Source organism: Rhinolophus ferrumequinum (assembly GCF_004115265.2).
Source record: "Rhinolophus ferrumequinum isolate MPI-CBG mRhiFer1 chromosome 5 unlocalized genomic scaffold, mRhiFer1_v1.p scaffold_110_arrow_ctg1, whole genome shotgun sequence".
Classification (NCBI taxonomy): domain Eukaryota; kingdom Metazoa; phylum Chordata; class Mammalia; order Chiroptera; family Rhinolophidae; genus Rhinolophus; species Rhinolophus ferrumequinum.
In genome coordinates, this window is record NW_022680355.1 from 6,728,794 (window position 1) to 6,755,503 (window position 26,710).

A 26,710-nucleotide genomic window follows, 5' to 3' on the forward strand; every position below is an offset into this window, starting at 1 on the left:
AAAGGCTTACCAGATGATTTTCATGCAACTCGAATTGCTTTATTCTCCTGTGTAAGACGTGTTTCATTGCTTTTAGGAATTCCTAAAACCCTTATTATTTTTATAAAACACTTCCTGATTGATCTCTGTCTATTAGCAAAATCACTTTTGATATATAAAAATGACTTGGGATCTTTTAGACAGGTGTTTTTATGAAAAGTCAGTATTTATTCATTTAGTTACTGGTATTTTTGTTTGTTTATCACCACTGATGAAATTTATCATTGGGGGAGGGATCAGGAGGAAACGTGGGTATTCTAACTTACTGATTAATGTGTGTCTATGACAGATAGACATACAACTTATATGCTAACTTATAAGATAATTTATTTTCTTGCAGGTATTTATAACAGCAATGATGTAGCAGTATCATTTCCAAATGTAGTATCTGGCTCAGGATCTAGTACTCCTGTCTCCAGTTCTCATTTACCTCAGCAGTCTTCTGGGCATTTGCAGCAAGTGGGAGCTCTGTCCCCGTCAGCGGCATCATCTGCAACCCCTGCTGTTGCTACAACTCAGGTACATTATTACAGCGTTATTTACAAAGTGGCACAGAGATGGGTTTGTCGGGTTTGAAAGTGAGTTTGAGTGGAGGAGAAAAAATGAAATAGGGCTTCCTATAGGAATTTATAAAATATCTCAATTTGTCTTGAAATGTTAGTGGAAATAATAGACATTTTTACATGATACGAGAGAAGACAAGGAAACATGTTGACACCAACTGATACTTTTCAGTTTCTGAGTCTGATTTTGTCCTAATGATGTAAAACTGTAATTTTGGAGGAGCTTTTAGTCTTTCTTTTAAAAAGTAGGACTTAGACAAAGTATGAACCAATTTGGGGTTTTTATAGTTCCATTTGTAATTTTAAAAACCACACAAATAATATATGAATATCTGCTGTCTAAGTTTTTAAAAACCAGTGTAGGAGAATATAGGACACAGAGTGAAGGATCCCTTGTAAGTACTATATGACTTCCCTCTGGGTAGGAGAGAAGGAGTGTTCATAAATGGTTACTGTGTTGGTGGTTTTGTGTGTGTTTATCCCTTTCCTCCACTACAGATCTGTGACTTGATAGGTGACCTCGTCTGCAGGATGCTTTAAAAGAAAGAGTCAAATCAGAAAAATCATAATCTTGAATTACATAAATAGGACGGCAAATGGGCAAAGCTGTACACACACACACACACCCCTACTGTACCCCCCATTTTTCCAAAAGCAATTATTTAAAATTCCTAATACATATATAATATATATTATATACATAGATATTATATATATATATATAATATATATACATATTGGAATTCTTTATAATTTTACTTTAATTTTATCTAAAGCTCTAATTGTAAGTCTGTTAACATTTTGAGAAAATTATAACAGTGATAAATGTCTAATTACAAATAACTAGTTAAGTAGTTATTTGTAAGTAGCTATAAACTCTTGCTTTATGTCTTCATAATTTCCACTGTTTGGGCCTTTAAAAAGTATATACTCTTTTTCCAGTATTTTCTGTAAGCTGTACATCAAAGCACAGCATTAAGTTATTTTTATGAAATGGTACAGTATAAACAACCACCATTATAATGAGGTCAAGTATTAGAATAAATAACAGACAGTATGGCACAGAAAATCAATGGCATGATTAGTGGTATCTTAGAAAATGAAAGTTAACTATTTGGTGAGCCTGTCAACCTGAATAGGGGGAATTTGACTGGTTTGGGTTTTTCTTTAACTCATCACCAACCTTAGTGAAGTAGCCATAATAATAGCGGTTTGGGGTTAGAGAGGACGAAAAGATAAATGAGAGAATGGCTCTTAAAAATAGTTTTATCCCTTAATTTTAATTAAGTGTAACCATATGCTGTTGCTAGCTTTATATCCAGAGTCTCATATATATACAGAGTCTTTATATATACAGAGTCTCATGAACATTTTCAATGGGCATTTTTCTTTTCTTTCTTTATAAAAGTCTGTTTTAATTACCCTCTGGTTAATTCCAGACTGAATTAGGCAAAAATCTCATTTCTTATTCATTGTATTTGTGGTTTTGGGGTTGGCATTAGGAAGGTCGAAGGGGGAAGTGGTGGTGCGGAGAAATTTATAGCTAGAGGGAAAATTCCACTTAACATATGACTCAGCTGAAGAACAAAGACATCATAGTTGCAAGTAATCCAGGATTCAGTTCAATTAACATCTTTACTATTTATTCTCTTCCCATGTTTCACTAAGATGGGTCTCATAAATATGATCATCCAGTTAGACCCAAATGCTGCATGCTGAGACAACTGCATCTGTGTTTCTGTCCAGCAGCGAATGCTTTCTGCCTTCAAGCTGGAGCTTATTTAGCTTGGCTTATCTGGTGCTGCTGTAGCAACCATCAGTCTCCAGGCAACTGAGGCACGTTGACCCTTCAGTTGAACTGAGTGCGAAACTACTTCAATTTAGCTGCCTGAGACAATGGTGTTGGTATTTAATGTGCATAATGTGAATTTTCTCGTCAGTGTGCAAGGGAAAGGATACAAAACTGTTTAGAATAAATTAAATGTTTAGAAAGGACTCTTAAAATTGTAATGCACTTAGTAATTGAGTCTTCTTTCCAAAATGACAGAAGTTTGTTTCTGGTTTAACTTTCGTATTGGCCTTGTTTGTTTTCATATCACACAAGTCATTGTGTTTAAATAATCACATCCTAGACTTTTATTTAGGGTCTCTTTATATAAGTAGTTGATTTATAATTAAGAGAGCAGTGCTATAAGTGGGTAAATGTAAATGATCAATATTTAAAATGTAATTATAGAAGTCTTGTCACAGTTATTAAGAAAACCATGACACCAGCAAGCAAATATTTAAAAAATATATAAATCAGAGAATAGAAATGTTAAATTTTAATAATGCTTTGCTTCCTCTCCTTCTTTCCAAAAAACTTAATGAAAGTATTAATTTTTGGTGACTGGCCTGATGCCAGCAAGATAAAAATCCAAAAGCCATCCTTAATCTTTCTGGTCTTAGTGTTAAGTAAGATAGGCTGGCCTCTTGTTTGACTTATTTGCTGTCTTAAGAATTGTTCCCTGCAAAGTGGTCAAGGAGGTAAGATCAGGAGACTAATAGAAATTAAAAACAGAATAGATTTGTGACTTTATAGGGGGAAAATGGAGACGCTTGTAAAATTCGGAGTATCTGATGCTTAGCAGCCTTAGTTTGAAAAAGAACCTTTAAAAAAATATTTGATCCCTAATAAACTTTAATAATAAAAAAAAAAAACCACAGAGAGGGGCCTTAAAAAAAATTTGATAACCCAGCTTTATTTTCTTCAGTGTTAAATCATTGTTTTATTTGATATACTTGTTTTTAGAGTAATTATTCTGTCATAGATATCAGCAATACATTTACAATTAGTTCCTTAATATTATTGGAAGATAGACTACTGTCCATGTGATTTTTAATGATATGCACTGCCCCTGTTGTATCATTAGTATAGGTATAAATTAGTTTCTGTAGGGGTGCCATTAATTTTTCATTTTGCCTTTCAAATTCCCCTCTGCTTCCCAGTTCTACATTCATTCTGTTCTGTCTTTGGGAGAATTCTAGTGCTTTTGTTGGAAAGATGATTCCTTTAATAGAAGAATTTAAGACTGAATGTAATTTTAAAAGTTTGTATTCTAATATATTGTGCATTCTAGGTTTTGCTTTTGGATACAGTCTTCATGTAGATGATCATGGTTCATTGTTTACTCTGTGTTACTGTTATTAAAAAATGATACAGGTTTAAAAATAATTTAAAGAAAGGAACTTCAGAGGTTTATGTGATATTTAGTAAATGCAGATATATAAGTAGCTGCATAAGGTACAATTTAGTGACTAATGTTTTGCAGATTTCTGTGAGACTTTTACTTAAATTAGCTTTGAATATTTTGTTTTGCAACATCATGAGAGAGAGTCTGTGTGTGTGTGTGTGTGTGTGTGTGTGTGTGTGTTGCAGAGGTGTCTTAGATGTAGTCCTTAATTTCCTTTCAAATGACATCTGATATGACTCTTTCTATTTGAGAAAATGGTTTAGTTTCCCAAGCAGATTGACCTGACTTCGGGAATCTCTGACTTGATTGGTCAGAATGAAAGTTTCATCTGTTTTAAATAATTTTATAATGACTTGTAATTTTTAAGGACGTTAACATTCTGAGCAAAATAAGTTTTTGTAAGTGCTTTGTAACGTCACTTGGATGATGAAAGGTTAAATAACTGCTCAAGGTCACATGTCTAGTGGTGGAATGTAAGTTTGGAAGCAAGACAGTCTGACTCCTGAGCCTGCTCTTTGGTGTACTAATCTGTACCATAAAAATGAATTTCCCAATTATGTGCCTCTATGTCAAGAGGTATCTCTTTGAAAAACATTGTTAGGAATGTTACTGTGTCTGTTTGGGTGACACAATGCAAAACAGAAAATTTGAGTCAGAAATCCTGGGTTCCAGGAGTTTTGCTACGCACTAGTTTAGTGTAACTGTGGGCAAGTCTTTTAAATTTGTAGGCATCATTTTTTTTTATATGTAAAATGAAAACTTTAAATACCTGTTCTACCTGCTATACTGGTACGTTGTGAAGTTCAAATGAAAATAAGTACTTTGCAGACCATAAAGTACTTTGGAATTAATGGTTATTATACTGATGTTACAGTTATTATAGGACATCATTAATTTCAACTGTTACAGAAAAGCCTGGTTACCGATGAGAAAAATGGTACAGAAGCACTTCTTTTACTAAAAATAGTATTAAATTTTTCTTTTAAAACTTAGAATTCCGTGTTAACACAGATACATGAATTTTAGCCATTTTAGGTTCAACTGTTGACTAAGGTCTTTTCCAATTCTTAAATTAGTAGCCACTGTAGTCCTGTGGACTTATTTTTAGGTGATATATTGAATAGATATTAACCAATTAGGAAACCTTATAATTGGTTGGTTATTCTATGCAGTCGTCTTGTCCAATCATGAGTGTTCAGTGATGGTTTAACTACTATTTAATCCCTCCTACTACTTTATAGAAACTCAATTGTAGGGCATTTCAGCATTAGCCTAAACAATGGTTTTGAATACGTTAAGCTCCTAACAATTAGGGAGCAGTTAGGAGCATTGAGTAATGTGGAATGATGCAATTGAACCTGACAGCTTGAACAGTCAGCCTACTCATGGGACCTGAAAGTTGTTCACACTTGGTTTCATCTCTCATCACACGCTGAGTATTAAAGCCGCACTGGTGGTAGCCGACACAGAAATGGGGTCTGTTACCAGAATATGTTTCATAGTGCAAAGTTTGAATCGAGTTAGAGAATATCTGAAAACTTTCCAGTGTTCTCCAATTTTTCCTGGAAGCTTTTCTGGTCAAACAAATTGAAAACAATATGTAAATTAATTTTCATCAAAATATTTGAATCCTTACATTATATTTGTAGTATTGCTATGTTATTATATAATGTATAAATTAAGATATCATTGCATCATTAGACCTTCTAATTTATACCTTCTAATTTTTCTTAGGTAAATATGTTTTAATCTTTGAAGTATAGCCATGTTGTATCAGAATAAAATTGGTAAATTATATTCTCTAATGAAGTTAATGGAAAAATGGAAACCATAATGGAAAAGCTAAAATTCGAGTGCTTACATGTGCCAAGCATTCTTTTAAGCCCTTTACATACAGAGGGTGCCAAAAAAATGTATACAAATGTTAAGAAAGGAAAACCCTGTATTAAAATTGTAATATTCAATATGTATATAGTGATAACAAAAGATGAATACAAGTCATGTGTTTACATTTTTTGGCACCCTCCATATGAAGTGAAGACTCAGCTAGTTTTCACAATATTCTTATGAGGTAGGCACTATTATTTTCTCCAGTTTTACAGATGGAAATTGAAGACAGGTCTTTGCCCAAAGTGAGAAGCTTGGTTTATGACAGGTACAGTGATAGCAAAAAAGTTTGTCTTCTGAGAATATATATGAAATAGGAATTAAAAAAAATAATATTCAACTTGTAAGGCTGACAGAATTTTGGAAGAATGTATTTTTAATCGTGTCAGGGTTGAAAAGCTTGAAGAAGAAGCTACTGTGTTTTAGAACTTGTTTGAATCATTTGATTTTAATGTTTATTGACAGGTTAATTGCGCATTTAAAAAATGTTTGCTATAACCTCTTCTTGTATGACTGAAGCATAAAGTTCCATGTCCACCTCTAGATGATGTATTTCTATGATACTTTCTAAAGGTGAAATATTTATAGGTACTATTGTTTCAAACTTAATTTTTTCTTCTTTCTGTATTTTTTTTTTTTACCTTTACCAACATTAGGGAGAAAAATAAATCTACCAAAACAACATCCACTCTTAAATCTGTTATTCACATAAATGAGTAGACTTAGGCTGACGTTTTCCCTCCACAACTACCTGGAGGAATGAGCCTAGGAATTTGATAGAGTTACTTTACAGCGAGAGCTTTTTTAAAACTTCTCTGTGGTCATAAGCAGACATTTGACATATAAGAGGTGACCTGTTAACAACAGGGACATTTCAAGCTGAAATATAACTTTAATCTTGTTAATATTTTAATATGGTATGTCAGTGTACTTAGGAAATACTAAATATCTTTGGTTTGTTTTGAGTTTGAATACTGCCTTGGTGTAGACTCTCGTATTTATCTAGATGTTTAATATAAGTTATTCTAAATTTGCTAAGGGTATTCTTTGACTCAAGCACCTAAACATATTTTGTTTCAAAGTAACTTAGACTTACCTCAATAATTATTCAATTTATTCTTACTGTACTTGTCTTTGGATCCATCTTGTAAAATAATTCTACTTTTCTTAATGAGGCTTTCACAAGAGTGTTAGAGTAAGTGTAATATAACATCTTGAGTGGAAGTTGTTCCTTTAAGTTATTAATCTTGAGGAAGGAACAAAATTCTCTAAGATATCATATATTGGAAGTTAAAGCAAAAGTTTTTTATGGCAATATGAATTTATAGTTATATAAAATATTTTTATCTTGATCTAATACCTATTTTCACATTTTGAGTAGATGACTTCATTTCTGTGGGACACTATAAAGCCAAGTACCTAGTTTGTTTTGTAATCATATTCTTTTTGTTTTAACTTATTTTGAAATAATTTTAGATGTATGCAAAAGTTGCAAAAACAGTACAGGGTACAGTTCAGGTATATTGTGGATACCCGTCACTCAGCCTTCCCATGTTAACTCATATTCTTAATAGTGCCAGTCGACCCAACAAGATTCTATCCACAACAGCCATTCTCCTTACCTTGGCACGATTAAATTGAAATGTTGTAAGGTAGGTACTTCCTTTTAAAAAGAATTGCCAGTCTTTATACCAGATCTTCTGAAGCAGACTTACAGCACATTTGTAATTTGCTTTCAATGTGCTTTTTAATCCATGTCCAAAGTATGCTGTGGAGAAGTGTGTGTATATTTCCTTTATTCCTTGTTTCAGATTTCTTTTATGTAAAAGCTTTCAGTGTCCTTTGTGCTTCATAATCTCACGTTTCTTTAGGTTCACTTGGATGTCCTTCCATCGCCCTGAATCTTAGTGCTTTCACTTATTAATGACAAAGGTTTTTGAATTTACAGAATGTCAGACATCACCTGTGTACTCTTCCTCCGTAAGGCATCTGTCTTTTCCCCACTCGCTCACTCATCCTCGTTCATTGCCACTAAGTTATGGAAAGTTTTCACTAAAATGTTGGGGGTTTTTGGTCCTAAGGTGCCAACAGTTATCAAAGGTTCCCAGCATTAACCATTCTAAATGTCATTTCAGAAGTATTGACTAAACAGTGTCAGACATTTGTAGAGTCTTTGGTGACTCCTGTTCCTGCCTATAATGATGTTAATGGCTTGAGCTTTAATGTAGAGTGGTTTAGATGTTTTAATATACCACACAACCTACCTAGTAAAATTAATAACTTACTTTCAATTGCTTTTGAAAGTTTTTTGTTTAGGTAAATGCAATATTTTTTTACAAAACAGAAAACTACCAGATAAGTTTTTACCCACTCAGCAATTTTGGGAAATTGGTCATCCAGGATAATGAAGAATGTATTCCCATTTTATTTTATCATTTTATTGTTTCACTTTTGCCTCCTATTTTTATAAAATATATATTTTCCTGCTTTGGAATTATGCTAAAGATGATTTATCCTCTTCCTAATGATAGTCATAATGCAAATCAGTTATTATGCTGTTTTACTACTTTGCATTTTGATCTTTTAATATAGTGAGTGAAATGTGTGATCGGGAAACTAAGATAATTTGGAGACTACTTCAAGAAATTTGAAGCTAATAAGGATAAATATAAAGCCCTTGGCAGAAGGAACCCTTCTTGTAAAAGGGTGTGTTTCTGAGTAGGATCTTTTGATTCTCATCAAGAATCTAAGGCAGCTCGTAAAACTGATAATTGGAACTAAAAAAGTAGTCCAACTGGTATAATATTAGTTCTGATTCAGCCAAAAGATGATTGCATGAAAAAGGAGAATCAAAAGGCTGAGATGCAGATGCTAAGGCCTCTGGATGTCCATGTGCTTTGAACGCCACGCCCCTGGCACTCTGTAATAAATACTCTTACTCTGGCTCATATTTTTCTCTCTTCTCTTGCCGTCAGCTGTTAACTTCTTGCTGCCAACAAACTGTCTCAGAATATTACTTTTTCTCCCTCTTTGTAATTAATTTTCCACTTCTAATCTGTTATATGCTTAGTTGATCTTTTTAGAATTATGTCTAGAGTAAGAGTAAATTAGCTCTGCAAAGGGCATTTTTATGTATAAGTTACCCGAGATTTTAGCACATGGGACCAGTAACATCTGGTCTTTCTGTTTGTCAGTTTGCATTTTTCTTGTTCTAAAGTTATTTTATGAGTAGCCAAGATTCCCAAGTATTTGACTTCTGGAGAGGTAAAAAAACTTACTATATTTTCATTTATGATATGTGTATTTTCTGTATGTTACACTACTAAATACATGACAAGTGTCTAGTATGATATTTAGGTTAATATTATGACTTATCTTTTACTGAGGTCTAATTGATTGTTAAACAGGACTTTATAGTGCAAACTTACTGGCTTTGTATACATATCTTTAATAAGAGGAAAACTGAAACCCAGAATTGACCAATGAACTTAGACATTAAAGTATGAACTGTGAAATAATACCTTTTGAAACAATGGAAAGCAAGGACAGAATTCTGCATTACCAAGACTCTTCCTGTGAATTTAAAGTCCAATTTTCATGCTTAATAAGTTGGCTAGAAGCCAAATATAATGTCAGGGTCTGAGTCTTTCCAGAAACACAGTTTATTCTCTGTAATATTTTGCTTGTTATAACTACTATGTCGTCTTGGTCTCTTGTGTGCAGTTATAGGTGTCAAAATGTCCTACATCTTTTGTTTGGCTGTTATTCAGCTTTTTTATACTAGATGTGCTTCAATTCTTTGAAACTATTTTCCAGATTTTTGTACTGAAACAACTAGACAATGATTTAATTTATAAAAGCTTAAGTTTGATTTCATTCATGAAAAAGAATAAGAAATGTACTTTAAAATTTGTGGTTCTGTTAAATCTGAAGAGTATTTCAGGTTAGTATGTAGTAGCCTTCTGTGAGTAACAGTATTTTGTGTACAAGAGATTTGCTTCCAAAATGCCACATTCTAAGGTTATAATATTCTTGGAAAGTGGGAGAAAGTATTCACATCAAAGAAGGCATTTTTATTACATTGGATTACGCAAGACTTTGGCCAGCCTCCTTAGCTTCATCTGTTTAAGGGTTCATTTTCACTTGTTTGGCACAAGTCCCAGTAGAGGCCTTCAGAATTGTGGTTAGCAACATGAATGAATTACAAACTTTGGACCAGCTCTTCAGTTAGTAGAGCTGGCTTCCTGCCAAAAAGACAGTGCCTTATATGGGGTCAGGGCAAAGCTGTGATTCGTTGAGCCCTGCATTGTATAGAAAACATACTTGTGATGCCTGTTTGCTTTCTTTTAAAATAAAAACAAAACAAAACAGAAAAAGCAGCAGGCTTCCAAGTCTATCAAAATAGGAAGTAACAAAATAGTGTGCAGGTTTTACTAATGACAGAGTTAAGCAATGGAAATATGGCTCCGTATAGTTAAAATACTAGAAATAGGAATTGGTCCTTTTGACTTCCTTTTAGCTAGCCTGTGATGTGAGAGACTAAAGCATTTGTTTGTTAGGCATCTGTTGTCTACCTGCCCTTATTTTGTAAATGGTTTAATAAGATTAAATAATTAGTCATATGTTCACATGGTTACCATGCTGCTGGGTTTTGATATCGACTAGATCCTTCGAAATTAAAGCAGGAATAGTTAACTTTGTGCCAATCCTTTTTTTTTTTTAATTTGGAGTTATGTAACTTTTCAAAAATTGAAATGTTGGAATGATAAAACAAGTAAGAATGAAATTTGCTTTTCAGAAAGTGAGGCATTTTTGCTTATATTCTTAGGTTGGAGAAAATAGTTATTAGGTATATCAGGAGGAAATGTATTAAGATATTTTCAAATATAATTCATTTATCTTTGTAATTCTTTTCATTTAGGCAAATACCCTATCTGGATCTTCTCTCAGTCAGGCACCATCTCATATGTATGGCAATAGATTAAATCCAAATTCTTCAATGGCAGCTCTTATTGCTCAATCTGAAAATACTCAAACAGGTAAGTTTCCAAGAATTTTTAAACTCTAAAATTCTGTTCCCCTCTCCCAATGTAATTTCCCCCCACCCATGTAATTTTCCCCCTATTGACTCATTTTATTTGAAAAGTCCAAAGGTGTGCTTAAGATAGGATGGCACCTTTTCAAAAACAAAAACAAAACAAAACAAAAAAACAGAAGAATCACAGTTGAAAGTAAATAGTATGCTGTGCTGCAAAATAGTGATGTGCTTTTTTTTACTGTCTGAAATGTAAATGTTTAAGCAGAGCCATCAGCAGGCAGGAATGCAACAATGTCTCCTGTGACTTTTGTGATTGATGTGTTCAGTTCTCAGTTCTATGCAATGAAAGTAACAGAACACTGGGCTTTTCTGTGAATAGCCTAAACCTTTATTTGCATAATTCATGAAATTGCATTACACAAACTTGGTTAAAAAAAATCCTGTTAGGGAATTTCTACAGTGTTTAGTAATCCTGAATTTTTACTAGTTGCCATTTTGTAGCATTTGCCTCTTGTGCTGCTGTAATGAGCCTCTGGATTTGCTTTGTTTCATTCCATCCTTAAGGATTTGTTGACATGTCCGAGTAGTCATGCCTGTTTGGGGGAAGGGAGTGGGTTTTAGCAGTTCACCAAGAATGGATCAGTCATGTCTTTACCCTTTAAGGGTCAGAGGTTACCTGACTCGGAATAAGGGGAGAACAACCTTGAAAGAGGCCAGATAGGGAGATTTTGTAAGGAACTAACTGTTGGGGGAAATACAAGTTAACTTTTCTCGCAGAGATTTTTCTGTGTTACCTAAGGAATATTTTGAGGAAATTAATTTTTTTTCCTTTTAAATACATAATTCAGTGTTCCTACTTGTTTTTGTCAATTTGGATATTTAGTGTTATATGTAACTTTATTCTTGGTGTGAGTATCCATGTAATATAATTTTAGTCTTGGTGTGTGGCTCTATATAATAAATTATATATTTTATGAGTTGTCTTGGGATGCAAAGTGTTAAAAAATACAAAGCATAAGGATTTGCTGTGATAAGCATACAGATTAGCTGTCCACAGCTGTGATTCATTACTTTAACCGTAGAAATTAAAAGTGGCTGAGGGGAGGGTGCTGCAAATGCGAACCACGCTTCTGTGCTGTAAAATTGAAAGGAATGAAAGAACGGAACGTAATCCATGGCCTTCTACACCCACAAAAACGTGTAGGGACAACGCCTTACATGCCACAGTTCAGCAATTCTAAACTAGCAGCATACTAGGCCTTCTACTTGCATAGTCACTGCAAAGATAGTGGTAAGGGTTTTGTGTATGTTTTAGGAAAAATCAGGGCAAGAGCTTAAAACCTCTTATCTAGTGAGAGTCACTTTATCAGCTATGAAATATTTACACTGCAGATCAAGATCTTGGAGACAATAGCCGCAGCCTTGTTGGCAGAGGAAGCTCACCCCGAGGAAGTCTCTCACCACGGTAAGCATTATTTACACTGCAAAGTATAGGCAAAGGAAACATTTTGACATTGCAAACTTCTTTGTCTCTTATCAGCAGAGTGTACATTTGTGAGGCTATAAAGGCATTCTGAGGATAAGAAACATTTCTGGGCAGTCAAGAAAAAAGATTCTAAATTAATTTGAACATTAATTTAAACATAGATTTCTAAGCTTTTAAAAAGACATAACTCTTGTTGGTTTCCGATCAATTTGAACTTTTTATGTTTTTATCATTTATATATTTAGCTGCTGGTACTATTAATGCATTACCTTGGGTAACTCTTTTTGGTCATAAAATAGTGTTAAAATCTCTTAAAGCTACACATTTAAAGCTTTCAACTTTGGGTACCAGTTTTAGCTCTGTTGTGGGCAACACACTTAACTTTTTCCTCTCTAGTGCCTAATTCAGTAAATGAAGTTTTTGTGGCTCATCTTTAAAATCCCTCTGATTCTTAAGATTGAATCCAAGTGTAGCAAATGTATTACATTGTTCTGTGAAATTATCTTAAATATTATATGAAAGAATTCAGGTACCATTTATTAATAGTGTATAATATATATGAGGTTATTCTTGTTAGCAGGATACTCTTAACCAGAGTTGTACTGAAGGGCGGAATTTCTCAGTGTAATCTAAGTGCCCCAAGTCTTCTGTTCTGTGGGGAGAATGATAGTAGGAAATAACTCTGTCACTTTATAGAAGACAATGGAACTTTAGGCTGTGGCCTATCTTTTTATTGATTTTATTCCACTTTCAACTTCTATACCTTCTTATAGTTTGTTTTCTCTCTGTTCTCTAATTTTGTAAACTGCCTCAAGCATGGTATTAGACTGGATGAGAATGGAGAGCAAAAGGAGGAAAAAGCCCATTCCTAGAATCTTTTTTCACCTATGGGAAATTAAGAATTTTCAACTATGGGAATTTTAAAATTCTGTTAGAAATTAAAAATTTTATGTGGTGACTACCATGAATATTAGTGTTGCTGTGTTGCTTGACATAGTTGCCGATGGTCTGTTAAGGAACATCTTGGTCATTAAAGAGATTAGTCCAATAACCTCGAATTTTGCTGTTTTCTGGTGGTGCATCTAGTAGTGCCTTTTCCCTATATAATTCTTAGGTGAACTAAAAGTAGTATGGTTTTTCCTAATTGAACTGTGGAAAATTAAATATTCCTTCCTTTGAAGCTAGTAATCTGAAGTACACAGTGATAACAATATCTGCCTAGTCTGTAATTTTATGCTGTGGTTACTTCTGTACTGTTCTTTTTTCCTAAGAAGAAAGTTAATGGATTTTTGCTCATAGGTTTAGTAGAGGAAGCGTTTCTGTGTTCCCCTTTAAACTTAAAGTATCATACAAACTACCCAGAAATTATTTAAGATCCCTTAGTGCTATTTTGCTTGGTGTAGTTCTTTGTTTTTCATTAGCTAAATGGGATTTAACACAATAAATGGTACAGAATTGTTTTTAGCATATATTTCCAACTTTATATTACCTTTTAAAGATCAGCCTGAGGTATAATAGCCTAAATTATCCTGGCATAATAAACTCTTTGGAGAGGGAGGGTCAACCCTATGTAACACATGATGTTTACATATGGAATAAAAAGCCTCATTTGTTTAACTTCTTATTTAAAGAGATTTTTGTAGAGAAACATATTAAGGCAGTAGCAAAACAGTAGTGGGTTGTTAGAAAACCTGAGTTGTAGCCCAGCTCTATCATTTACCAGCAGTGTGTCTTTGGATAAGTCACTAAAGCCTTATCTTGTTTCCTCAGATGGAAATAGAGCCAATAAGCCAGGTTTCAACTTCCAGCTAGGTTGTTGTGGAGATCATATGAGATAATTATGTGGACACACACTTTGAAAACTCTAAAGCCCTTTACTAATGTGTTCTGTTAGTATGGAAGCTGGGAACCAGAAATGGCCACATTTGCTAATTTAAAACAAAAAGTAGGTGAGAGAATATTACATGCTCATCTTAATACAAGTAATATTTGTTTCGGAAGAGGTGATTAAGTCATCATCACTTGAAGTACACATCTAAGACATTTTAGAAAAATTGGTATCAAAGGCTCAAATAAAAATTGCTTTGGTCTTGATCCTTAATACTGAAAATACAAATAAGTATTTTTGAATTTATAACAACACTCCTTCAAAATTATTTAAAATTTCTTTTTACTAATATTTGAGATTTCTTGGTTGTAAATTAAAATGCTTTCTACGTTATTTTAATAATATTTTGCATATTGAAACAGAATGCTGGAACTCTTCTGGCTAGTTATTTTAAAGTCTTTCTAATCCTGTCTTTCTCTTTTGTCTCATAAACCTGTATCAAGTTCTTTTATGGCTTATTTCAGAAATTATTGGTGATGTGTTTATGTTTTCGAGGGGTTTTTAATTATCGAGTATGGCCAGTTATCCCCTTGATTTTACAACTCAAGGAGGAAGAACGGTAATTACTAAATTTTAGGGTAGATTATGGTTTTATAGTTCTAGCTAGGCAGCCTGGTGTTAGAAAACTCACACAGGAAAAAGGTCAGAATAAGGTGAGAAATGTGAATGCGCTCTCCTTCACAAGGTTCTCCTTCTGTTTAACCTGAGAATTAATGTTTTCAACAGATCTCCTGTAAGCAGCTTACAGATTCGCTATGATCAACCAGGCAACAACAGTCTGGAAAATCTGCCTCCAGTAGCAGCCAGCATAGAACAGCTTTTGGAGAGGCAGTGGAGTGAAGGACAGCAATTTTTATTAGAACAGGGTACTCCTAGTGACAGTAAGTATTCTTTTCTTGTCTTTAAAGAAAGATGAATGGGTGGGTGAACAGACAGGTGGATGGATGAAGAAGTCACACTTCATCAGGACTAGCAATGAAATTATGATACAAATTTTATATAATATGGTAAGAAAATGTAATATAGGGGTTTTATAGAACAAATTCTACAGTTTTACTGCTTGGACTTAAATCCTGTATTTACCTGTTATTAAAAGTATGATCGTGGGCAAGTTTCTTAAATGGCTGTGTGCTTTAATCTCCCATTTGTAGAATGGGAATAATAATGTGGCTATGTCATAGTGTTGTTTTGAGGGTTAAATGACAAAAAAATACATAAAGAACATTGTCTGGCTCATAGAAAGCACTTCTCTATTCACTGGTTATTGTTCCCACTTATAATTATTATAATATTGGTACTTTGTTCTTATTGATTTTTAACTTTTACTGAAATACACAAGTTATTTTTTCTTAGCTTACTTGTTTGAAGGAAATTTGCTCACCTCTGGAGAATTTACTTTAAAAAATGCATGTAGTCAAATATGGCTAATAAGCCTATTGATTTTACAATGTTGATGAGAAAGAATAATACCAAATTATATGTATAATTTTTATATATTATATATCATTTACTTATTAAATTATATAATATGTATTATATGTACATAGTTAGTATCTTTACACTTTTTAGTACTGGTGGGGGAGCCATGGGTGAAAAATGCCGAAAAGCAGTCACACTGCAGAGGGTAGTTAGCTGGAACAGTGGCCTAGTGTTAAGGATATGTATTTTTGTGAAGAATATAGGTCGTTTTTATCATTTTGCGATATAAACTTTGCTGCCTTATTTATTCAAACAAAACATTTTGCTTATTGTTAGTAGACAAGTGCCATAAACTGGTATTTTTATGAATGGTGCCCTGACAAAAAATGCTAATTTTGAGGAAGTTCATGCCGGGATAATCCTTTAAACACGATAGCTGGAAGACAGGTTTTACTTCGTTTTACTGCCTCTCGTTTGGGTACACTCAGGGTTTCTTTGTGGGGTCTTGTGGAGGAGGGATAAGTGTTAAACCCTTGGGAAACGACCATATGTGTCTGTACCAGTAGAGTTGTGCCTTTTGAAGGCCCTGAGGGCATGTTAAACAAATACAACTTTTTAATACATAAAAATTTTAAAAGTGTCTATCACTGTGGCATAACAGCAGCACTCCGCTGTCAGTGGAGAGGTCTGAGTTGTGGAATGAATTGAAACCGTATTTGAGGTGATGAGGCAGGACGGAAACAGGCCTGTTTACAGACGCTGCGCCTTCTGCGGGAGTGGGGGCTGCAGTGCGCGCGCACTGCCCCCTGCTGGGGGGTGTGCGCATCAGCATGTGCAGTGGCTGGGCTTGGGAGGGTTCTCACCGTGGCTGGGGCCGGTTTAGCTTTATCAGGCAGCAAACAAAAACTTGTGCTCTTTTTGTGTTGAAGGATATTGCTGTGATTCCTTCCCATTGTAAATATGACTTTAATGTAAAATCATGGCAGGCACTTTAGATTTTTAATTAGTCTTTTATTTTGATGAAAAGAAAATGTGTTTGTCAGTTTTCTTTGAGAATGGGAATTACCAGAACAAGGTGGGTGTTTTTTTGGTTATGCTTATATATGTACAAATATATTGTGGTATATTTCTATGTACATATAAATTTAGGAGTAAAACCTAGTCATTTAGAAATGGTTTACAGAATTTCTTTTTTATTTTAACTTAATTTCTTAAGTTATTGACACCTAATCCTTATGTGTGAACTTGTCTTTGTTAAAAACTATCCAAATGTTTGCTAGTTTTAGGAATGCTGAAGTCATTACACCAACTTCAAGTTGAAAATCGAAGATTAGAGGAACAGATTAAAAACTTGACTGCCAAAAAGGAACGCCTTCAGTTGTTGAATGCACAGCTCTCAGTGCCTTTTCCAACAATAACAACAAATCCTAGTCCATCTCATCAAATGCATGCGTTTTCAGCACAGAATGGTTAGTAGGAACATATTTACTGTGTATCTAAGGAAATTAGGCTAGATTTTCAATATCTTTTAAATAATAAGTGAATAATAACTGGTTACCACTTATATGAAGATGTAGAAAAGAAATGATAGGTTATTTTTGAAGAGCATAAAGAATCCTGTTAAATGATGAACTTGAATTTGTTCTAACTTCTTTAGTACATAATTTAATGGTAAAATGTATTTAAATGTGTAATGATCTCTTTATTGATTTAAAGCCATTGTATTCAATAGAGACACAGATTTTTCTGTTTAAACTGATCTTAGGAATAGCAAGACTTAATATTTAAGTGTTTTTAATGTGGGCTTCTGGATAAGCTTTTAGATAAGCCTTTAATCTTATACATAATGTAATTTAGCAGGATAAATAGGTTTCTTTTTGTCTTTTATTATTCTAGCTCCTACTACTGATTCCTTGAACAGCAGTAAGAGCCCTCATCTAGGAAACAGCTTTTTACCTGATAATTCTCTTCCTGTATTAAATCAGGTAATTTTGGTGTGGTTAGTTTCATTTGTGTGTTTTACTTATGAACAATAGTATATCACATTAAATGGTTTAAAATTATTTTAAACAGTTTTGCTGTGTTCCTTACAATTTAAGTTTCTATTCTTTCTTCCATTAGGACTTAACCTCCAGTGGACAAAGCACCAGCAGCTCATCAGCTCTTTCTACTCCACCTCCTGCTGGGCAGAGTCCAGCTCAGCAGGGCTCAGGCGTTAGTGGAGTTCAGCAGGTCAATGGTGTGACAGTGGGGGCACTGGCGAGCGGAATGCAGACTGTAACATCCACCATTCCTGCCGTGCCTGGCGTGGGTGGGATAATTGGAGCTTTGCCAGGTAACCAACTGGCAATTAATGGCATTGTAGGAGCTTTAAATGGGGTTATTCAGACCCCTGTCACAATATCCCAGAACCCTACCCCCCTCACCCACACAACTGTACCACCTAATGCAACTCATCCAATGCCAGCTACACTGACTAACAGGTAAGAAACTTAAATATATTTTAGGGTTTTCAGTGTAACATATTATAGTAGTACCATGTTGTTTGTGCTTTGGGATTTTTAATGTGTTCCTTGTAGATGGATGCTAAGAAATTAAAACTTGCCAGACTTTTAAACTAAGTATATTATACCAAGAGCCATTTGTTTTTCAAACAGAAGTAATTCGATTAAAACAAAATTAAACCACTTTTAGTAACAAAGCATTAAATATATTCTGTGCTGAAATTTCAGTCTTGATCTGTAATGTCTATTTTAAACGCTAATTTTTCTTACCCTTGTATATTGCCTTTATGTATCATAAATTCTGAAGAAAAGTAATATTGTAATGAAGATCACATAGGAATATTGGCTTCTTAAAATTCAGCTATGTAATTTTGTTAGCTTTATAATCAAAGATTTTTGATATAGGGTGAAGATCAAATATTTATCTTGTATTTCCAGGGAGTAAGATTCACTGTTTTGTTGTACTTGAATCATTTGAATGTTTGTTCAAAATAAGGAGACTAAACCCATGTTATTATTGAACATACTTTTGAAGAATAAATAATTTTAAATGGATTTGCAATGGATACTAGTAAACTATTTTATTCTGGCTCTCTCTTCACTGGTGCTTAATTTTACTGACCATTGGGACCATTAAAAAAGTTTAGGTCATATCACTTAGTAGTATGTTTGGATTCTTTCTTGTTTTAAATATGTGTTACCTAGCATGGGTTAAATTATCCTTGAGTAATGAAGAGTAACTTATTACATGTATATGTTATAAACACATGTAAATTTCTATTCTGTAAAATAACTTAGTGCCTGCTTAGTTTACCATAGAAAGGAAAACAAAATATTTCTTGACAATGTGAATTCTTGTATATCTGTGTGCTGCATGTGCGTGCTCACACACACAGAAATAAGAAATTTGTGCACCATTGTTTTCAGAAAGTGTTGTGATTAAAAACTTGACTTGTTAACTTATTAAACATCAAATCAAAGAGTGGTCTTTCATTTTACATTTGAAAAACCATTAAAGGTATATACTAGCAAGTAAAAGTTTTCATCTTTTTACAGTGCCTCGGGACTAGGATTACTTTCTGACCAACAAAGACAAATATTTCTTCATCAACAGCAGTTTCAACAGTTGTTAAATTCTCAACAGCTCACGCCAGTAAGTGCTTCCTTTTTAAAAAAATTAAAAAATTTTTTCAATTACAGTTGACAATCAACATTATTTTTTATTGGTTTTAGGTGTACAGCATAGTGGCTAGACATCTATATAGTATAATCTACGCGGTGATCCCCTTGACCAATCTAGTACCCGCCCGGCACCACACGCAGTCACCACAATATTATTAACCATGTTCCCCATGCTACATTCTACATCCCCGTGACTACTGATAATGTTTGATTTTTATTAGGAAAAAGTGATTTAAGTTAAATAGATATTCAGCGTGCCTACTGATTACCTGCTTTTTGAAATCACATTATGGGATGCATAATGCAAAAATGGTTTGTCTTTGCCAGTCTGTGATACCTATAGTGACATTATATTGATTGATTTACAAATATTAGGACATGTGCTGTGGTACTCTTGTAGACTTGAGTGACAGAGTGGCAAACAAGACTTTGTGTTTTCATGGAGCTTCATTCTGATAGGAGAGATGGGTAATAAATAAATGTATACTTTTTGGTAGTAATAAGTATTGAGAAGGAAAATAAAGCAGGATAAGGGGATACAAAACAGTGGGATGAGAGCCATTTTAGATAGGGAGGCCCAGCTTCTTTGAGTAGATAGATGACTTTTGAGCACAGAACTGAATAAAAGTTGAAGGAGCATGACTTCTTGACATGGGAATAGAAGAGAAAGCGTATTCCAGGTAGAAGGAACAACAGTTATAAAAGACTTTAGCTGGACGTGCCTTTATGTAGTGAAGACTAGAAAGAAGGCTAGTATGACGGCAGAGTAAGGGAGGCTACTGAAGGGGAGAGAAGATCAGTTCGCTGGGCTTGGTCTAGAAGATCATGGACTGTCTGTTTGGCAAGAAAGTTAGTTCTTAAGTATGATGGAAAGTCATAGGTGATTTTGTTTTTAACCTTTTCATTACGGAAATTTTCAAGTGTATTGAAAAGTAGAGCATGCAGTATAATATTAATCACCTAGCTTTAATAATTATCCCAGTTTTAAAAAATCTTGTTTCATATATCCTTACTTTTTCTTTCAGGATTATTTGAAAGAATTAATTGGAGGACTTTGAACAGAATAGTGACATAATAATAATTCATGTTTTTGAAAGATGAGTTTAGCTGTTGCATTATGGAGAGTAGTCTGTGTGTGTTGGCAACCCTAGAAACAGGGAGGCTATTGGAGCAGTCCAGGTAGGAGATGTTGGTGTCTTAAAATAATGTGATAAACGTGGTAAGAAACTGTCTGAAATTGTATATTTTGAAAATGGAACCAATAAGACTTGTTTGTCAGACATTCAAGAAAAAGAGTCCTAAGCAATTGAATGTTGACTTTTATTGAGATTTGGATGACTAGGAGGGACAGGTTTTGGAGAGAAAACAGGCGTCTGTTATAGACATACTGAGTTTGAGAGGTCTGCTTAGACGGGCAAGGGAGGTGTGTCCTAGGCTTTTCTGAGTCTGGAGTCTAAGGAAATGCAGTTGGATGTATAAATTTGGGGTCATTGCTACCTGTGTGATGTTTAGATTCACAAGATTTGATAAGATCAGTAGTGAATGAGGACTGAGCGCTGGACATCCTGGAAGAGGAGAATAATCTAGTACAAGATACTGAAAAAAAAGTGGCCACTAACTAAGAGAGAGTGGTGTTCTAGGGTCCATATGAAGAAAATGTTTCAAGAAAGGAAGGACCCTATTGTGTAAAATGCTTCTGGTAGGACAAGTAAGAATGGACCACTGGATTTGGCTGTTTGGAGGATTTTTCATAAATGTGGTTTTGGTAAGAAGTAAAAACCTCAGAGTGGTTCAAAAGAAAATGGGAGGAGAAGTGAAAGTGGAATAGAGGCAACTAACGACGTGCTACTGTAAAAAGCCGAGAAATGGGCACCTACTGGAAGAAAGACATGGTCTGAGGGGGTAGTTTCTGTTCATTTTGAATATGACGGCAGATGTGTGTGTCGTGGGCTAATTCCCAAAGCAGCAAATTCCCTAAGAAAGGAGAGGAGCTGAGAGCAGCATTCCACTCTACCCAGAAGGCAGTCGCAGCAGCTGTCAGTGGAATTTATGATAGGTGGTCAAGGAAACCCACTTTTAATGCTTTTAATTGCTTACATTAGATGTAAGTGTAGTCATCGGGCCTGGGAGATGGGGTACTGGTGGTGAAGAAGATGTGGAGTAGATACCTTGGCGAAGGGGACAGAGAAGAATTCACTGAGACACGTGGCGTTGTGTGGCTCACCTGCAGGGCCGGCACTGGCTGGTCCTCTGCTGTCAGAAATCTAAAGTGAGACCAAGCTGATATGGTCGTGTGCCTTTTCTCCAACCCCATTTCCCTAGCACTTCATTGAATTAGAAGGCGTGGAGAAGGCACTATTTAACTCAGAGTTTCAGCTTTTGTTTATAATTTCTTTCTAAAATGTATCTACCTACTTTCTTGCTTTAGTAAAAAAATATTGAAAACACTTGTTTTGATTCTAGAGTATCATTTTTCACAGTCACTGTATTTACAATGGTATAAAGATAAAACCTTCCACTGGCTTCCCATTTTACCTTGAGTAAAAGCCAGGGTGTGTACAGCCTGCTGTGAGGCCCACAGTCTGCTCTTGCCTCCTCCTTGCTCACTCCATTCCAGCCCCTCTGGCCTCCTTACTGTCTCCCGTGATCGTACTGGATATGCGCTGAAGGAGCTCCTTAGCACTGGCTATTCCATCTGCTTAGCAGTCCCCACCCCAGATCCACATAGAGAATTCCCTGACCAGTCTGTTTCAGAAGACCCCACCCCTGCCATACGCTGTCACACACTCCTGTTTCTGCTGACCGTTAGCAACACTCCTATTCTGACTTTTGTCTCTCCCTCTTGTCCCCAGGGTAGGCTACATAAGGGCAGGGAGTTTTCTTCCCCACCAATATGTGTCAAACACAAACACATGTCTCAGAAACAGTGCCTGGTAAGCACTCAGGAAATGAAATACATGTTTGCTCTAAAGAAGTCTCATAACTACATCAAAAAAGCACTCTTTCTGTTGGCATGAATGAGAAGTTCAGACTTATTTTAGATTCCCAAAATTAGGGGGAGGATTTGACCCACACAGTGCATTTTAAAGTCAAATACAGATAACTTGTGACTTCTCTAAGTTTCTGTTCTCCTTGATTGTCATGGATAACCTAATTTGAACAGAGGTCTCCTTTATTTGATTTGCTCCTTTTGAAGATAAGCCATTCACCCATGTTATTGACGTTTCATAGTAGACGGTTGTTACCTAGTGCAGCGTATTTTTCCTGATGAGATACTTGCTTGCTTTCTTAGTAGTATGTATGTGAGTGACTTACATTTAAATATCTAATATTAAAGAAGAAAATAGAAAAGGCAGGCTTTACTGACTGCTGAATTCTGTGACAGGGAACTCATCTTCTTTCACATGTTTTTACCTAAGGAGCAACATCAGGCGCTTCTGTATCAGTTAATGCAACAGCATCATCACCAGCAGCACCACCAACCGGAACTGCAGCAGCTGCAGCTCTCTGGACCAACACAAATACCGATAAACAATCTACTGGCAGGTACTCAGGCGCCACCACTTCACCCAGCTACCACCAACCCATTTCTCACCATCCATGGCGAGAGTGCAAGTCAGAAAGTGACAGTAAGTATCTTTGCTTTACTATATCTAGCAAAATAATAAAAAGAATTTTATTGATTAATGAGAGATGGTTCTCTCCAGTCCCTCTCCTTCCCCCCCAAATATATTATTCCCTGGATAATTTCTTCTTAAAACCAGTTGTTTCAGCAGCTGGGTATTGTAAACACAAAGGACCTACGCCAATTTATATTTCCCCAAAGTATATCAGTTTGAATTTGCACATAAGGCTTGAAGGCCATGTGATAATTCAGGAAGTTTCAAAATAAAAATGTTGTATTTATAGCAAGTGGTGTGGAACAGTCCACTCAGACAATACTTGGTACTTTTTAAGAATCTTTGTTTAATTTGTTTAATTATAGAACCAGTCTAGATATTTTAGCAGTATTTTTATTATTTTGCTCTGAAGTGCTTCCTAAAATGGAATTATATTTATAATAAAATTAATATAAAAATTTTAGGGTAATCCAATTATTCCACCAGATTATGATTTAAAAAAAAGTAAATTATAATCACATTTCTAATGGAATTTAAGTTTTATTAATTTTATGTAAGTGATAGCATCTTACCCTGTCAGTGTACAAGATAAATTAAAAACGGATACAGGAACAGTATACTATACATTTGGTAGCACACATTTTTAAGGCTGTTTCTTTTTATTAATTCTCCCCTTCAATTAGGTCTACTTTACTGTAGTATAAAAGTTTCCCCTAAATTCCAGTTCAGGGCAGAACTGTGTTAGAGGAAGACTACTGGGATTTAGAATGGAGACTGGACATCAGGAAAGGAAGAAGGAAAGAATGAAGTGGGAGAGTGGGCAAATTTAGTACTAAAAGTCACAATGTTTGCTGTTTCCCATAACATTGAACGCTTGCTTTTAGTCTTCAGAAACTTTAGTTTGTCTTTAGTAGCAAGAATTGGTTTAAAATATAGATTATTGATTTTATTAACTCTTCAATGCTTTTGTTTGCCCCATTATTTCTGACTTCCTGAATATATACTGTCATTGTCACAAACCTCGTTCCCTCTGCAGTATTCTTCGGACATGGGAAATTTCAGTGATTCTGTATTCATTTAGAAATTTTTTGTACTGCCTTTTTTCTCAAGTTTTTTCTTATGTTAAAAAATGAATTACTAGTTACTTTTTCCATATAATACAAAAAGTGTATTTTTAATGGAAAACCACACTAGTAAACAACATAAAATAAGCAGTATTAAATACCTAATTGAGAAAGCAAGGGTAGAAAATAATATTTATGAGGACCCTACTGTATGCCAAGCATCTTTGTCAGATACTATAGTATGCATGATTTCAATCTTTAAAATAGTAATAGGTTGTAACCCTATTTTTTTGTAGATTAGTAAACGAGACTCGAAGAGGTTAAAGCTCAAAGGATAGCTCAAAGGATAAATAGCGCATATTGGCTCAGAACCCATGACTTTGTTAGTCCATAAAAAATTCATTTTCTATAATACTATGTTACTACTACTGTGGAAATGTTAATTTCAGGGGATGGTTTCTACATTCATTCCTTGTGAGTTCTGTGTCTCAGATGGGCACTTTTTTGTTTACTGCTGAATTTCATGTTTGTAAAGCAACTGATAATGTTTACCAGTAAATTCATGTCTTTATATTATGCTGAAAGTAACCATGTCGACTTGTAGGAAAAAAGGAATAACCATGTATACCACATTTTATCTTGGTTATAATTTCAATTAAGAGGACATTACCTTAAGTGTGGGCCAAAAATTGATTTAGCTAATGCATCTGATCTTCTTTGTTTCAACTGCAGAGACTTAGTGATAAAACGGGGCCTGTCGCTCAAGAGAAAAGTTGACACTTGAGAAAAACATCTTAGAAATTGCCTGTCCTGCTGTCCTAGCACTTCCCTGGCTGCTGTTGCAGTCCTCTTTACTACACCTATGAAGAAACGCAACAAGAAACTAACTGCACAACAAAGGATTAATTGCCACAAGGACATTTCTTGTAAGGCTTTGATTTTCTTGTTGCTTTGTTGCACTGAAATGAAATTCCCATATCCCCCACCCCTCACCCAGATTTTTTGAACTTTGAAAGAAAATTTAATACCTAACTTTTGTCATTGAAAATTTACATGCAATGAGTTTATCAACCTAAGAGAAATTTAATATAGTTGGTGCACAACTAATTTTGTTACAAATTGGAGAGATGAATAGCAAAACTAAAGATTTTTTTCCATTTATAAACTACTTGGTTTATTGTACAAGTTGGAATATGAAAATAAGATATTTTGTTTGGGTTACAGTGTGCTTGCTCTGAGTCAAAACTTAAAACAAATTTCAAGGAACTGTCCAGTTTCTTCTACGAGAGTTTTATTGGTTAAATGTTGCAAATAAATAAGTCATCAACTGGGACTTGGCAATCTTTGTTAGAAAACTTTCCTTTCTAATGGGATTTGGCCAATTTTGGTAATCAAGTTAGGACGGTAATGTCTTGCTTCTGCAAAACGTAAATTTTTTTTTTTTTTTTTTTTTTTTTTGCTAAATGCTTCTTTTTTGGTGTTAAGACCTAACTCATATTTAAAGAAACCTTGAGTTGAGTTCTAAGGCTGCTGGGGGAACCAGATCAATTCAAAATGAAAGACTTCTTTCAGAAAGATGGGCCACTCTGGAAGCTGCTGGTCGGGTTTGGCCTGAATCAAGTGCCTGTTAGTACCTCATGGTGTTGAAATGGCTCTAGACAGCTGAGCTCGCACTGTAGTCAGTCCTTGTAAGTAGTAGGAATAGTCAGTGTTGCACCAGCAGCCTTCCCATGGTTCTGCCTTTATTAAAAACTTTCTATGCCACCATAGATAGCTCAGGCAAAATACCTGGGTATTTATCCACTAATGAGTCACAAGAAAAATCGAGTGGATTTGGTAAGAATTTTTGTTTTTTACTTTGAATAGCTTCCCATTACTGACGATGATTTCCAACAAATGAACAAAACAGGACAAACAACCCACCACTACAGTTCCTAAAACAGGTGAAATCTTATTACAGTCCTTCCACTTTGGGTAGCCACACTCCTGGTGTGGACAGTATGGCAGTGTATAAATTACATAATTGAGGATGTAATCATTGAACTGTTCTTAAATGTGTGAATTATTAGTGGAAAAGACCCAGCTGTAATTAGACCTCCACTGTGTACTTAAGCTGGAAGAACATGTTAATTCTGCAATATGTCTCTTGGTTAAACATTGCACAGTTCTTACCTCATTTCTGTAAATAAGGTTTTGTGAATCTGTTTTGTATTGTGAAAATATTCATAAGATAACATTGATATTTTGATTTGTAATATTTCTAATTGGTAGATTTAATTGAAAAGTAAAATTAATTTATTTTTATATGTTCAGGGGAATTTTAAAGAAAGATCTTTTGTAGATAATTTTAAAAAATCGGTGTGGTTTATTTTACTTATTTAACCCACTGGTTGTTATTCTGTAACAATTTGTATAAATGGTAAATTTTGAATGTGTTATTATTTTACCTAGGTGTAAAAATCCACATGTATTGAAGAAAATGTACAAAGTTTTTGTTAATAAAATTTAATAATGTTTATAACTCTGTGCCATTTTTCCAGTTTTATTGAGATATAATTGACATATATCACTATTAAATTTAAGGTATACAGCATAATAATTTGGCTTATATATACATTGTGAAATGATTGCCACAGTAAGTTTAGTTATCATTATCTCATACAGATACAAAAAAGAGAACAAAGAAAGTGTTTTCCTTGTGATGAGAACTTTTAGGATTTAAACTCTTAACAGCTTTCCAGTATACCATAGAGCAATGTTAAAAGCTATAGTGATCGTGCTGTATGT

The 26,710-nt window shown here is 34.5% G+C and overlaps 1 protein-coding gene across 18 annotated transcripts in view; it reads left to right on the forward strand.

The window, feature by feature from the left end:
• Positions 1-26,280, forward strand: part of MLLT10 (MLLT10 histone lysine methyltransferase DOT1L cofactor) — a 191,690-nt gene extending 165,410 nt beyond the window's left edge. For all 18 annotated transcript variants that reach the window (XM_033100635.1, XM_033100632.1, XM_033100631.1 and 15 more), the window contains 10 exons: positions 380-558; positions 10,644-10,761; positions 12,153-12,225; positions 14,861-15,015; positions 16,834-17,022; positions 17,450-17,538; positions 17,675-18,036; positions 19,114-19,210; positions 22,659-22,868; positions 24,656-26,280. In XM_033100635.1, coding sequence (XP_032956526.1) covers positions 380-558; positions 10,644-10,761; positions 12,153-12,225; positions 14,861-15,015; positions 16,834-17,022; positions 17,450-17,538; positions 17,675-18,036; positions 19,114-19,210; positions 22,659-22,868; positions 24,656-24,700 — 1,517 coding nt within the window. In that variant the 3' untranslated portion in view covers positions 24,701-26,280. The remainder of the gene's footprint in view (positions 1-379; positions 559-10,643; positions 10,762-12,152; positions 12,226-14,860; positions 15,016-16,833; positions 17,023-17,449; positions 17,539-17,674; positions 18,037-19,113; positions 19,211-22,658; positions 22,869-24,655) is intronic.
• The last annotated feature ends 430 nt before the right edge of the window (positions 26,281-26,710 follow it).